This window comes from Vipera berus (genome assembly GCF_964194415.1).
Source record: "Vipera berus genome assembly, chromosome: 1".
In the NCBI taxonomy this organism is placed as follows: Eukaryota; Metazoa; Chordata; class Lepidosauria; order Squamata; family Viperidae; genus Vipera; species Vipera berus.
Genome location: NC_138202.1, coordinates 160,648,338 through 160,661,576, shown reverse-complemented (window position 1 = coordinate 160,661,576; position 13,239 = coordinate 160,648,338). Strand labels below are relative to the sequence as shown.

The following is a 13,239-nucleotide window of genomic DNA, read 5'->3' as shown; positions in this document are numbered from 1 at the left end:
GCTCAGGAATTCTGGGAGTTGAAGTCCATGAGTCATAAAAGAGCTGAGGTTGCCTACCCCTGCTCTAGGCTAATGGAGCCTAAGAATCCAGCCTCAACAGATTAACGCAGCGACATAGACCAGCTCCAATGCAGCAGGTTTACCTCAGAAGGTTGCAACGCTGCGCCCGCGTCATATGGCAAGGGAGCCCCATTCGGGCATGGAGGATTTACTTCCGAGTAAACGCCCGCGGCACAGGTCTACGGCCACGGGCTCTTTACAAAAAGGAGGCGACGCGGAGGAGAGCTAAGCTTGGGTAAACGGAGGCAATGCAATCAGCCGCTGGGATGACACGGGGGTCGGAGAGCCGCTTCTCCCCTTCTGGTGCAGCAGCAACCCCGACGACCCCACCGCCATCTTGGCTAGACCCAGAGGCGGGGCGGGCTCTGCCAGCTGGACCCGCCTCTGCGGTGAGCTCACACGCAGCCGGGTTCAGCCCCACGCGAGCTGCTCCCGTCAAGACGACAGGTTCCCCCCCTCACGGCAGGGCCGGAGATGCCCAGTCTGCTTTTGCTCTCGGTGTTGCAGCCCCCGTAGGGGGAGGGCAGGTAATGGAGGCAGAGGCGCCCTGGCCCCGCGAACAGCAGCTGCAGGAGGCGCGCGGACGGGCGGACGGGCGAGCGGGGGTGGTAGTCACAGCAGGCTCCAGCTCGCCTCGCCGGGTTGGCTCACCTTGGAAACCGAGCAGCTGCTCGCTGTGTGGGGAGCTGGGAATTGAGAGGACGCGGGAAGGAAGGAAGGAATAGCCGGCTTCCAAGGCGACGCAGTGGGTGAGGAGTGGGGGCTTCCAGCCTTCTCCCTCTGGGCCACGCTTGGGCTGCTAGCCACGGACTGGGCTTTAGCCAGTGGGTGGGCATGTGGCATTCCCCGGAGCTAACGCGCTGGAGAAGACTCCTGCGAGTCGCTTGGACTGCCAGGCGATCAAAGCGGTCAGTCCTGGAGGAGATCAACCCTGACTGCTCTTTAGAAGGCCAGATCCTGAAGCTGAAACTCAAATCCTTTGGCCACCTAATGAGAAGGAAGGACTCACTGGAGAAGAGCCTAATGCTGGGAGAGGTTGAGGGCAAGAGAAGAAGGGGACGACAGAGAATGAGGTGGCTGGATGGAGTCACTGAAGCAGTAGGCGTGAGCTTAAATGGACTCCAGAAGATGGTAGAGGACAGGAAGGCCTGGAGGAACGTTGTCCATGGGGTCGCGATGAGTCGGACACGACTTCGCAGCTAACAACAACAAACGCGCTGAGTTGGGGGGCGAGGGAGGGCATTTCGGAGGTTGTTGCCCTTGTAAGGAGCCTCCTCCGTGGGGCCTTTTTTGTGCACAGTGACAGCCAGGAGCAGGGAAAGAGGGTGGATGTGCTTGGCGCTCTGTGGGAGCCTGGCACTCTCGCCCGCGCCTCTGCCGCCGGTTTAGCACCGGCCGCCGCTCTTCGTTCGGCGTGCAAATCGACTCAAACTCGCCACCAGTCCTTTCCTGTTCCTCGTAAACGCCATCCTATTGGCTGCGGGGTGGGCCCGTCGGCTGAGAACGAGCGCTTCTCTCGCAGCTCCGGCGCGGGCGTGTGAGAGGAGGTGACTGTGTGTGTGTGTGTGTGTGTGTGTCTGTCTGTCTGTCTGTCTTTCTGTGTGTGTGTGTGTGTGGAGAGTCTTCTGTTTAAAGACCTAACCCTGGGGTTGGATGCGTTTCTTAAAATCAGTCGACCCGTAGCGATTTAGTTGCCTCATTAGCTTTAACGCTTCCATCCAAACGTTCAGAAAGTCGACACGCGGGTATTACTTGCCGTGGCCGCCTGATGAGCCGTTAGAATCTCAGAAAATAAGCCTTTAGATCAGAAGACTCTGCAGTTATCTCGGCAACGTGTCTGGAAGTAGCCTTGCCAGTTATCTTTGTCCTAAGGCTGGATGTGAGGGGCCCAAAGTCAACCAGTCGGTTTTGTGCCTGCAGACTTCCAGTTCCTAGTCCACACTGCCTTTAATCGCTGCTTAGAGCTGCTCCCCTGATGCATTGGCGTTGTGTGATTTGTGTTTTTACACATGGCGTAAATATTAGAAGGAATTCAGGATTTTAATTAAAATGGATGTATATATTTTTTTCAGTTGTCACCCACTTTTGCCCTCCTTCTCCCCCCACCCTTCTCTCTTGCTTTCATAATCCCTTTCTTAAACTCAAGCCAGGTCAACTGGGACAAAATGACATCATCCTGTTGCAATTACTTACTCCTTTTTCCCTTGCTAATAATTACCCAATGAAATTATTGCAATATTGCTTGGCAGATTAAGTCATTTTAATACTTTCATTGCCTGGCGGTAAAACTTTTCAGTAAAGTAAAATTGAAGTATGTTCAAAATTATATTTGTATTTTTTCCCTCCTTTTTTTCCACTGAGGTAGAATTTTTTTCTTCAGGCCTCAGTGTAGAAAATCAGATGGCAGACGGTTTAGTTGGTTTTCAAAAACAGGAAATTCAAAAATTAGCAGTCTCTTATGTTTTATTTTTAAATTTCTCATGTCCCCAGATGATTGGAAGAATACACATGTTTTAACAATGTTACTTCCTGGCAGAGATTTTTCTTTTGCAATTCCAGTCAGTATAGTTTCTCTGACAAAGCTCTCTTTGAGCTTTCTATTTCTGAGAGGAAAGTGTACTTAAATTTCACACCTGCAAGTATATTTCAGTGACTACCTAAATTAAACCTAAATTAATTGAATTCCTAAGTATAATAGTCATCCTAAACAAGGGAAGCAGACATGATCACAATTATTCTGGACTACTACTACATCACTAGTCCAAACAAATGGGCACACTGCTCGATGAATAGAATCCCAGTTCTTTTTCTTAGATTTTTATTCTGCCTTTTGGTTTTGGTTTTGGTTTTGTTTGTCAATGCAGACTCACAATCTCCTGGTTTGTAGATCAGTAATTTCTTTATATTTTTAAGTAATTTCTTTATAATTTTATAATATAATTTCTTTATAAATTTATCTATGTTCTAATTCCCACTTATAGGGACGCGGTGGCTCAGTGGGTTAGGATGCTGAGCTTGTCGATCAGAAGGTCGGCAGTTTGGCGGGTCGAATCCCGAGTGCCACGTAACAGTGAGTGCCTGTTACTTGTCCCAGCTTCTGCCAACCTAGCAGTTCGAAAGCACGTAAAAAATGCAAGTAGAAAAATAGGGACCACTACGGTGGGAAGGTAGCAGCATTCCGTGCGCCTTTGGCATCTAGTCGTGCCGGCCACATGACCATGGAGACGTCCTCGGACTAGTGCTGGCTCTTTGGCTTTGAAACGGAGATGAGCACCGGCCCCTAGAGTCGGAAATGACTAGCACGCATGTGCGGGGGAACCTTTACCTTTACCTAATTCCCACTTGTTACAGCCAACACATTTTTCTGTAAGAATTTTTAGTTTTTCTATAAAGGGAAATTCAGAGTAAAGGTAAAGATAAAGATAAACATTTCCATTCTCCAGTTGTGTCTGACTCTAGGGGGGCTGTGCTCATTGCCATTTCCTAGCCAAGCCAATATTGTCGGAAGATGCTTCCATGGTCATGTGTCATGAGCACATGCCAAATATGCATGGAATGTTGCTACCTTCCCATCGAAGTGGTACCTATTTATCTATTTGCATTTGCATGCTTTTGAATTACTAGATTGGCAGGTCTACCCTGAAGTAAATTAATCATACTAGTTTATCTACAAGCAATTCAGTTCCTGTCCACCATTACCCTGACGTCACCTGATTTATTTTTTGTTTTCAACAGAGTCAATATTCTGTCTCTATGATAAATATTCAACATAATATGAAAATGGCTTTTGGCTTGACATGTTGGAAGTGCACTAGACAAAAATACAGAATGCAATATCTGTTCAGAATGATCAAGAAACATTGCTTTTTTTCTTTTACAGATCAGACTACTTTTAAAATTTTCAGAAGGGACGAATAAACATGGATGTTTTTACTCACATCAACACAAAGAATATCTTTTCTGCAACTAATATGTCTGGTCTTATATCTAACAAGTTTGAGGATCAACTGAATTTAAGCAGTAATTCTCCTTCAATGTCAATAAGTAAGCTTTTTCCAGCTTTGTTACAATGCTTTGGCATTATCCTTTGTGGATATATAGCTGGAAGAGTTAATATAATTACATCAACTCAGGCCAAAGGATTAGGAAATTTTGTCTCCCGCTTTGCACTCCCGGCTTTGCTCTTCAAAAATATGGTCTTGCTGAATTTTTCCAATGTGAATTGGTCCTTTCTGTACAGCATCCTGATTGCCAAAGCTTCTGTATTCTTCTTAGTCTGTGCATTAACATTGTTGATAGTCACTCCTGAAAAACGATTTAGCAAAGCTGGACTCTTTCCTATTTTTGCTACTCAGAGCAACGACTTTGCACTGGGATATCCTATAGGTAAGAATCATTTTATGTAATTACGGTATCTTGTATTTTTTCCTAGTGCTTTAGAATTGGCATGCATAACATCCATTTCCAAAACACATATTTGGGGCAGGGCGTGGGTTTGTGTGTATGCAGTTTTGATATAAGACATAAATTAGTCACTTTATCAACAATGTATAACTTTCTGCCTAGATAAGAGCTTCTTTGAAACCAGTCATTTTTTTTGTTCCTGTAGTGCAGTGTTTTAATTTTTGAGAAGAAAATATACATTTGCTCTCCAAAAGGAGAAATATATTGGCCTAATATTGCAAATACGGTTTTTTAAAAATGGTACAGTAAGTGTTTTTAGTCTGTGAAAACCTCAAGACAAACATTTCATATATTAAACTGCACCCAAACTCCAAAATCTCATTGTAAGAAGTTGTACATATTGTACTGTATTTGGTGTGGAATCAGTCATTATGAATTGTAAACCATAGTCTTGTGGGTCAGCATGTCTGGGGAAGCTAAACATTATGCTTTATTTAATGAACCATTATTGGATAAACAACAGATTAACGTGATATATAAATTTACTCTGTGCACAGGTGCAATAGTTTCATCATTTGTAGGGAGTGGCACATTAGGCATTAAATTTGGATCTCCAGATTCACCTTTTCTTATATTGTCTGTTCTTGAAGCTACACTGATTCACAGAGCCTGCATTTATATACAGTTAGCTAATGTTGCCTTATGCTGATGTCATTTATAAGAAAATAATAGTTTGAATCCTTAGCTGGGAAAGAAAGCTTGGTTTATAGTCCCTATCATTAAAAGGTACTTAACAGAATGGAATATAGCTCTGTCCTTTAAGCACCATTAAATCCTAAGTAGTATATTAGAAGGCCAAATCCTGAAGTTGAAACTCAAATACTTTGGCCTCCTAATGAGAAGGAAGGACTCACTGGAGAAGAGTGTAATGCTGGGAAAGATTGAGGGCAAGAGAAGAAGGGGACGACAGAGAATGAGGTGGCTGGATGGAGTCACTGAAGCAGTAGGCGTGAGCCTAAATGGACTCCAGAAGATGGTAGAGGGTCGCAATGGGTCAGATACAACTTCGCAACTAACAACAACAACAACAACAAAATAAGCTCATTAAAGAAAGTGTAAACAGAATGAAGTTTGGGGATATTTTTATCATGTAAGATGCAATTATTTGTGATGAAACTGGAAATTTGATAGAATTGGTTTTTCTAGAGAATGGAAATATTTGTCCTCTCTTTTCCATAATCCTCTTATGTCAAAGTTCCCATAGAAGTTGTTAAACGTATCTTTGAAAATGCAGGCAGGCCATTCATTGTAAGTTATGACATCTATTTTGATTTAGTTCAGCTCATTGCTTTTTTTCTAAAAAAAAGTGCTGGAACTCTCATCTTATTAATCTTTTATTTATATAATTTTATTTATATTTTTATTTATATAATTAAAAATTATATATTCAATTCATAATGCATCTTTCAGGCATTCACCAAATAAACTAGAATTTGTTGTGAGCATCTCCTTAAATACAAACAGCAAATAAGCCGGACCTACCTATATTAGCAACCACATTATTGATGGCTTTTACATACCATTTTAAAGATATGATCACATTGGTTCAAGTGAATGAGATGCTCCTATAACCCAAAATGCATGCTATTAATTCATCCCTGCCAAAATAGTTATTTTCATCAGACTTAGTTCATGATGAACTTAGAACACTAGGTTCTGTTTTAACAAATTAATAGGGGTGAAAAATTGTGGGATAGCTCCCCCATATTTATATACTGCAGGTGAGTATAGTAAAGATGGAATATTTTTTTGTCTACTTGGAAAATGATGTGTTGCACTTTAATAGAGGAGGAGACAACTTTTGCATATATAGTATGACATATATGGAGTTCCTTTTGGAAGGAGTAGCAGTGGTAGATAATAGATGTCTAATACAAGTGTATATGTTTAAGTTTAAGTTTTATTTGATTTCTATACCGCCCTTCTCCCTAGGGACTCAGGGCGGTTCACAGGGCATATATAAATAACGATACAAAAGTTAAAAAGAAATTAAACCAGTGCCCAGTTAAAAAAACAATAATACATTACTAAAAAACACCAATTTAAAAACCCATAATCCCCCATCATGTTGCCTTCAACATATATGTGCTTAATTGATGGAGTCATGTTACTGACAAGATAATGAATTGCAAAGAAATTGTTATTAATACATAAGTTAAACATTTTGTTTCTATTTCTTTACAACTGCTGATAAAAAATGGCCTGGCTATTTTCAAATCGTACACACAAGAGAACAGGCTTAGGTGAGAGGGACAGTGTTACAATTCAATCTATTTATGAATACGAATGAATATGTCCATAATTGCCCAGTGTATTTTAACAATGATATAGAACTGTGCTATGAGGAGCTTACAATTTACATTTCTTATTCTTGGGGAATTAATGACAGAAAGAAAATGGATTGAAAAAAGTAGATGCAAAAGTAACATTAGATAAATATGAGAAAATATAGTTGCATATCCTTAAGTAATTTATGAAAAAAATGCTTAAGATTACCACTTCAGATAAGACGTACAAAATCTGCAAGAATCGAGATAACCACTAAAATAGTAGCCATGAGACACCTCTCCTGGCTGAGGGAGTAAAGCAAACTATCTTTTAGAAAGCTAACTTTCACTCTCAGGGGCCATTGAGGACCACCTCCAGAGCTTGGAGCTAAGTAGGGTCAAATCTAGTTAGTGCTTGGATGGCTGACTGTCAGGAAATCTCAGAGATGTAGGTTAGATTGGGGAGTTGGGAGTGGGGACGTAAGGGCACCATAAAGGAGACAATGCAAACCAGTTATATACTGTTGCAAAAATAAAGGCTACCCAGATGTCTCCATGAAATGAACAAGAGAGGACTTTAACTGAAGAAAAGTTTACCTTGCTAATCCTGCATGGTTCTAAAATTAGATTGGGCCGATGTAATTTTGCCCTGGTGCAAACTAACAGCCAGCACCAGCCTGCAACCCGCCTAAACGCAGGGATCCGACGACAGACAGGAACGGCCAGTGTCAGGCATGGCCAGTGTCGTAATTCACAGGACCTTTTTTAATGGGCCTCCCCCTTCCCCCAGGTCCTCTTCCTTCACACCTGCTGCTAAGGTGTGACTCGGGCAGCCTCGCCTGCCCGCAGCCGACAGTTCCCTCTCCGGAAGGAGAACAAAGAAAGTCCCTATTGGCTTTCGAAAGCCAATAGAGGGAGTAGCACAGCTTGTGCAAAAGTTGGAAAAATCTATCAAAAAAGGTGCCGGAACGCCATTCTGAGTGTTCTATGAGAAAAAAAAGCCCTGGTTCAACTTAAAATAGAACTACTATTTATCTATGCAGCAAAAATCTTGGTAGTCACTGGGGTGGGGGGTGGGGGTGTAATAAGGAAATATAGAAAACTAGTAACTTGCTACTAAGTCTTGGTCTGGATTTTCATAGACTGAATGTAGTAGCCCTACTTAAAGTAGACCTGTTGGAGTCAGTTGGATGTGTTAGTTTTGCAGGCTAGATACTATACAAAAATGACATGTAAAGCTCCTGTAATTTTTGTTCTATGCATTTTTTCTGTACGCAGATTAAGTGATATCTTTTCTTTCTGATTGTAAATTGTCAGCAAATCAGTGGTATAACATAGTGATAGCCAAAAAGCTTTGCTATTTATCAGTTTGTTTTCAGGAACAGTTGTAACATGCTACTTTTGATTATTATAGTCCTACACAATATTTTAGAAAATTCTCTCAAATAAAACCTGACGAGTTAAGATCGTTGGATGAAGCCATGCACTATGCAATTTTTAAATGAACGCATACAAGCCATGCCCTCTCTTATTGTGCTACTATAATTGTATTTGTTTAGGAAGGATTATTGTGAGGAAGTTTGGGAAATCTGCTAAAATTTATTTTAATTTATACATATATAGTTAAATGTTCTTTTTTTAAAAAAATAGACTAATCTATCTAGCAATCTAGTATCTAACTGCAATCAAATGCAACATATGTTTTGAAAAGAAATACAAATACTTTATGACTTTATAGATATGAAGAACTAGTGAGAGGATAATAATGTTGCTCCCACTCAATTTTCCTCCCAACACTTAAACCTTTATTATGGCTATGTAATAGTCTTCAAGGGATGCGGTGGCTCAGTGGGTTAGGACGCTGAGCTTGTCAATCAGAAGGTCGACAGTTTGGCGGGTTGAATCCCGAGTGCCGCATAACAGAGTGAGCGCCTGTTACTCGTCCCAGCTTCTGCCAACCTAGCAGTTCGAAAGCACGTAAAAATGCAAGTAGAAAAAGAGGGAACACTACAGTGGGAAGGTAACAGCGTTCCGTGCGCCTTTGGCGTCTAGTCGTGCCAGCCACATGGCCACGGAGACGTCCTTGGACAAGCGCTGGCTCTTCGGCTTTGAAACGGAGATGAGCACCGGCCCCTAGAGTCGGAAACGACTAGCACGCATGTGCGGGGGAACCTTTACTTTACCTTTACCTAATAGTCTTCAGAGGAGGTGTTTGAAGGCATACAGGAGCCAGCATCAAGGTCAGAGAGACATTCTTGAGAGATTGGGGATACAGATCCTATCATCTCTATCAGCATGGCCAAGAGGACTAACAGACATTTGAGTTGAAAGCATTCAATGGTCAGGACATTAGGGAAGATGGCCAAATTGATATTTAATTAAATATTTGCTTGTTAGACTTAAAAGATGAAAGACAATGTTACAAATTTAAAAGCCAGGAACTTATCTACCTCATTATTTTCCTGGCTGGGAAGTGTGTTTTGATGACAGTGATTCTGTGTCAGCTGCTCTGTCAACGGATATGCAAGATTTAATCAGTCTCTGTTTATCACTGGCTGTAAGATGATACAAAGGCCATTTCATTAAGAGAAAGATCAGGGTTATAAAACAAGATTATTTAATGTCATATCACATTTCAAGCTTGCCTACAAAGGTTGTCAATAGATGGGGTTATATAACTGTTCTCAGAACAAGTCCAAATTTGATTTTAAAATTCAAAGGTCATTCAATACTGTCAAAGGCTTTTAAAACACTTAGGTAGGACCATATCTTTCCTTAGCAAATACGATTATTCAATTGTAGTCAATCTTGCCAATAAAATATGCAATTGAGGGCCAGTTTGGAGTCTGTGATTTCTAGGCTTCACTTAGTCACAAAAGTAGCTGGGTGACTAAGCCAGTCCATTTATCTCAGCCCAATGTACATCACAGCATTATTGTGGTGAAAATAGGAGGAAGGCAGGAGTACTGGGTATATTTGCTACCTTCAATTATCTATAAACAAAGGCAAGATAATGATGATGTAAGTATATCCTGTTGCTTCTCTCCATTGTTCAAAATGTCCTATCTTCCGAAAGAGATTGTGGAACAAAATGCCCAACTGATAAAAGCTGGAATTCCATCTCTTCTGCAGGGGATAATGTTGTAACAGTGTGCAAAATACTCCATTTTGTGTTTTAGGCTGTACTCTGACCTTATTAGAAATATTCTGGAATTTTTCTGATATGCCAAAAGTGTACTGAGCTCAAAAAACCCATTTCACACTCAAATTGCTTGCTTCAGATTCAAAAAATGCTGTTTTGAGTTTGAAATAATTATTTTAAGATTGAAATTCTTTCAGAATAGTGTATCATTGGGACACTTCAACTAAATATAGAAGAATCAATTTCAATCTCCACAAAACAACTTCAAATATGAAATATTTTGCATTTAAAAAATGTCAGACACTTTAGCAATATCCCATGTGTAAATCCTGTCCAGGCAAGACTCTTATCTAGATGTTTAAGCACATCCAGCTTCTCAATGCATGTGTTGTTTTGGAAACGGTGATTATTTTAATTAGATAATACTCAAAATGTTGTATCACATTTCAAGCTGGCCTACAAAGTTTCTAAGTAGATGGAGTTATATAACTGTTCTCAAAACAAGTCCAAATTCGATTTTAAAATTCTATTGTCAAAGGCTTTTAAAACACTTAGGTAGGACCATGTCTTTCCTCAGCAAATAGGATTTTTTAATTATTGGCAGAGCAATATTTTTTCTTGAATTGTCATGGCAGTAGTTTTGCCTGCCAAGTGCACTGGGCTATACAGGTAATCCTCGATTTACAGTCGTGACAGTTATAAAACTCACTGATCACATAATATGATTTTATGACCTTTTTTGGCGGTCATTAAGTGATGTGGTTATTAAGTGGCTGCTACAGTCAGTAAGCAAATCTACAGTCATTAAGTGAACCAGTGGTTCACTATGCATGTAGTTTTGCCAAAAACTGGAAGCGAATGCTAGACAGTAGGAACAGCCATAAATGCAGCCTGGTTGCCAAACACCTGAAGTTCAGTCACATGACTGATGCGAGGACCAACTGTCAGAACTTTGAATCTGGGTCATAAGTAGCCCCTTGGTAGGTTTATCCTAACTTCAAACTCTCGCTAAGTAACTGGCTGTAAGTCATGAACTACTTGTAATTTTCATCAGACTTAGCTAGCACAAGGAACTTGGGTTTTTAAATAAATTTTATTAAAGGGTTCACAAAGAACCATAAAAATGAACACAAACTAATGTAGAGAAAAAGCAAGAAAAAAGAAAAGAAAAGCAAAAGTGGAAAAGAAAGAATAGAAATAAATTCCGATTTCAAATACTTGTACAATTACAACCTTTTTTTACTCTATGATTACAAAAAAAAACCCTGTCTCTTCTGTCCAGTTTTTTCCCTAATCATCAAATGCATAAATCATAGCTGCATTTTTTCCCATTTTATGCAAAATGTCTACTAGGGGTTTCTAATCAGCCATAAATGTAGATGTTGTTTTCTCTCTCATCAAACAGGTTAATTTAAACATCTCCACCAATGTCATCATCTTTCCCAACTATTCCTTCATTGTATGTAGCATCAAATATTTCTACTTTTGAACATCTAATAGTCTTGCTGCAGTTGTCACATATAAGAACTAAGTTCCATGACTTTTTTCTAATTGCTTATCTATTTGTCCCAAAAGAAATGTCTGGCAGTACATTAAGAGTAATGACTGAAATTTGATGATTAAAAAAAGAAAATTGATAAGCGAGTGTACTTTGTTTGGATAAGCTATATATATGAAGCTCTGGAGTATTACTCTAAGTGAGGAAGCTGCTATGGATGAAATAACTTAAGTGTTGCAATAATAATTCCATCTATTCTATGCACGGTAGTTAAAAATGTGAGAATAAAGGCATATCCAGTGTAATTAACTGCTTTCCACAATCTTTTTCTTTTTTCTCTAGTTGAAGCTTTGTATCAAAATACATATCCTGAGTATATCCAGTACATTTACCTGGTTGCACCAATATCGCTTATGATGCTAAACCCCTTGGGGTTTATCTTCTGTGAAATCCAGAAATCAAAAGACAATCAGAATCTCTCTCACAGCAGAATGAAAATCGTAGGACTTGGGCTTCTTCACGTGCTGCAGAATCCAATTGTGTTTATGGTCTTCATAGGAATTGTCTCCAATTACATCCTTAAACAAAAGATTCCTGTATATTTGGAAAACTTCCTTGATAGTCTTGCCAATTCATTTTCTGGCTCGGCCCTTTTTTACCTGGGTCTCACCATGGTTGGCCAAATAAAAAAACTGACAAGGAGTACATTTGTTGCACTAATTCTTCTCATCACAGCTAAACTGTAAGTTTCTTTCCTTACGTTTCTTTGTGCTTTGGGATTAAATATTAAACATTTTGTCATGAACTAAAAAAATAGTTTCCAACAATTGGACTGAACCATTTTATCTCAGATTATGAAAAATTGTTTGTCCTTTTTATTATGATTGCATGATAGAAATTTAAAATTATTAGATGGTAAGAATCTTCCAATACTTTGTGCTTGGATTGCAAATATGAATGCTACAAAACCAGTGTTCCTTAAAATACAGGTAACTCTTGACTTATGACCACAATTGAGCCCAAAATTTCTGTGGCTAAGCAAGTCAGTTAAGTAGTTTTGCCCCATTTTACAATATTTCTTGCCACAGTTGTTAATCACTGTAGTTATGTTAGTAACATGGTTGTTAAATAAATCTGACTTCCCCGTTGACTTTGCTTGTCAGAATATCGCAAAAAGAGATCACATTACCCCAGAATGCAGTTGTCATAGATCAGGGCTTTTCAACCAGTGGTACAGGTACCACCTGTGGTACATTGGCACCTGGCAGGTGGTATGCGACCATCCTAGAAAAGTGGTAGCGGGGGAGGGGAATGAGCTGAACCGGTGGCAGCACCGCACAAGCCTGAGCAAGAGATGGCTGGAGCTGCAGAGTTGTCAGGGCTCAGCAAAAGCGCCAGGATCAGCGCTTCTTCGGGGCTGTCAGTGCTCACCTAGAGCTTGGCACTGATCCTGGTGCTTCTGAACCCAGAAGAAGTGCCAATCAGCTGGAATGTTGCAGCATCTCCAGGGTCTTGTGATTTACATTCAGATGCTTGGCAACTGATTCATATTTATGACGGTCACAGTGTCCCAGGGTCATGTGAAGTGACCAAAACCTGCTGCAACCACCCAGCAGACGGGGGGAATAAAAACCAAACACCCCCCCTACCCCAGCCCCGTTGCCAATCCTCAACAGAAATGCTCACAACAATGAAAACCTCAGACAGGAGGAAGAGCGCCGCCGGGCCGGCAGGCAGGTGTCTTGCTCGGCTGTGGCTTGGGGGGTACTTTTTTCAGTGCCATTGTAACTTCGAACAGCCACTAAGCG

General features: G+C 40.6%; 1 protein-coding gene across 2 annotated transcripts in view; it reads left to right on the top strand.

The window, feature by feature from the left end:
- The first annotated feature begins 467 nt into the window (after nt 1-467).
- GPR155 (G protein-coupled receptor 155) overlaps nt 468-13,239 on the top strand; it is a 37,177-nt gene continuing 24,405 nt past the window's right edge. For both annotated transcript variants that reach the window (XM_081322343.1, XM_081322344.1), the window contains exons 1-3: nt 468-587; nt 3,941-4,446; nt 11,774-12,173. In XM_081322343.1, the coding sequence (XP_081178469.1) occupies nt 3,981-4,446; nt 11,774-12,173 (866 nt within the window). In that variant the 5' untranslated portion in view covers nt 468-587; nt 3,941-3,980. The remainder of the gene's footprint in view (nt 588-3,940; nt 4,447-11,773; nt 12,174-13,239) is intronic.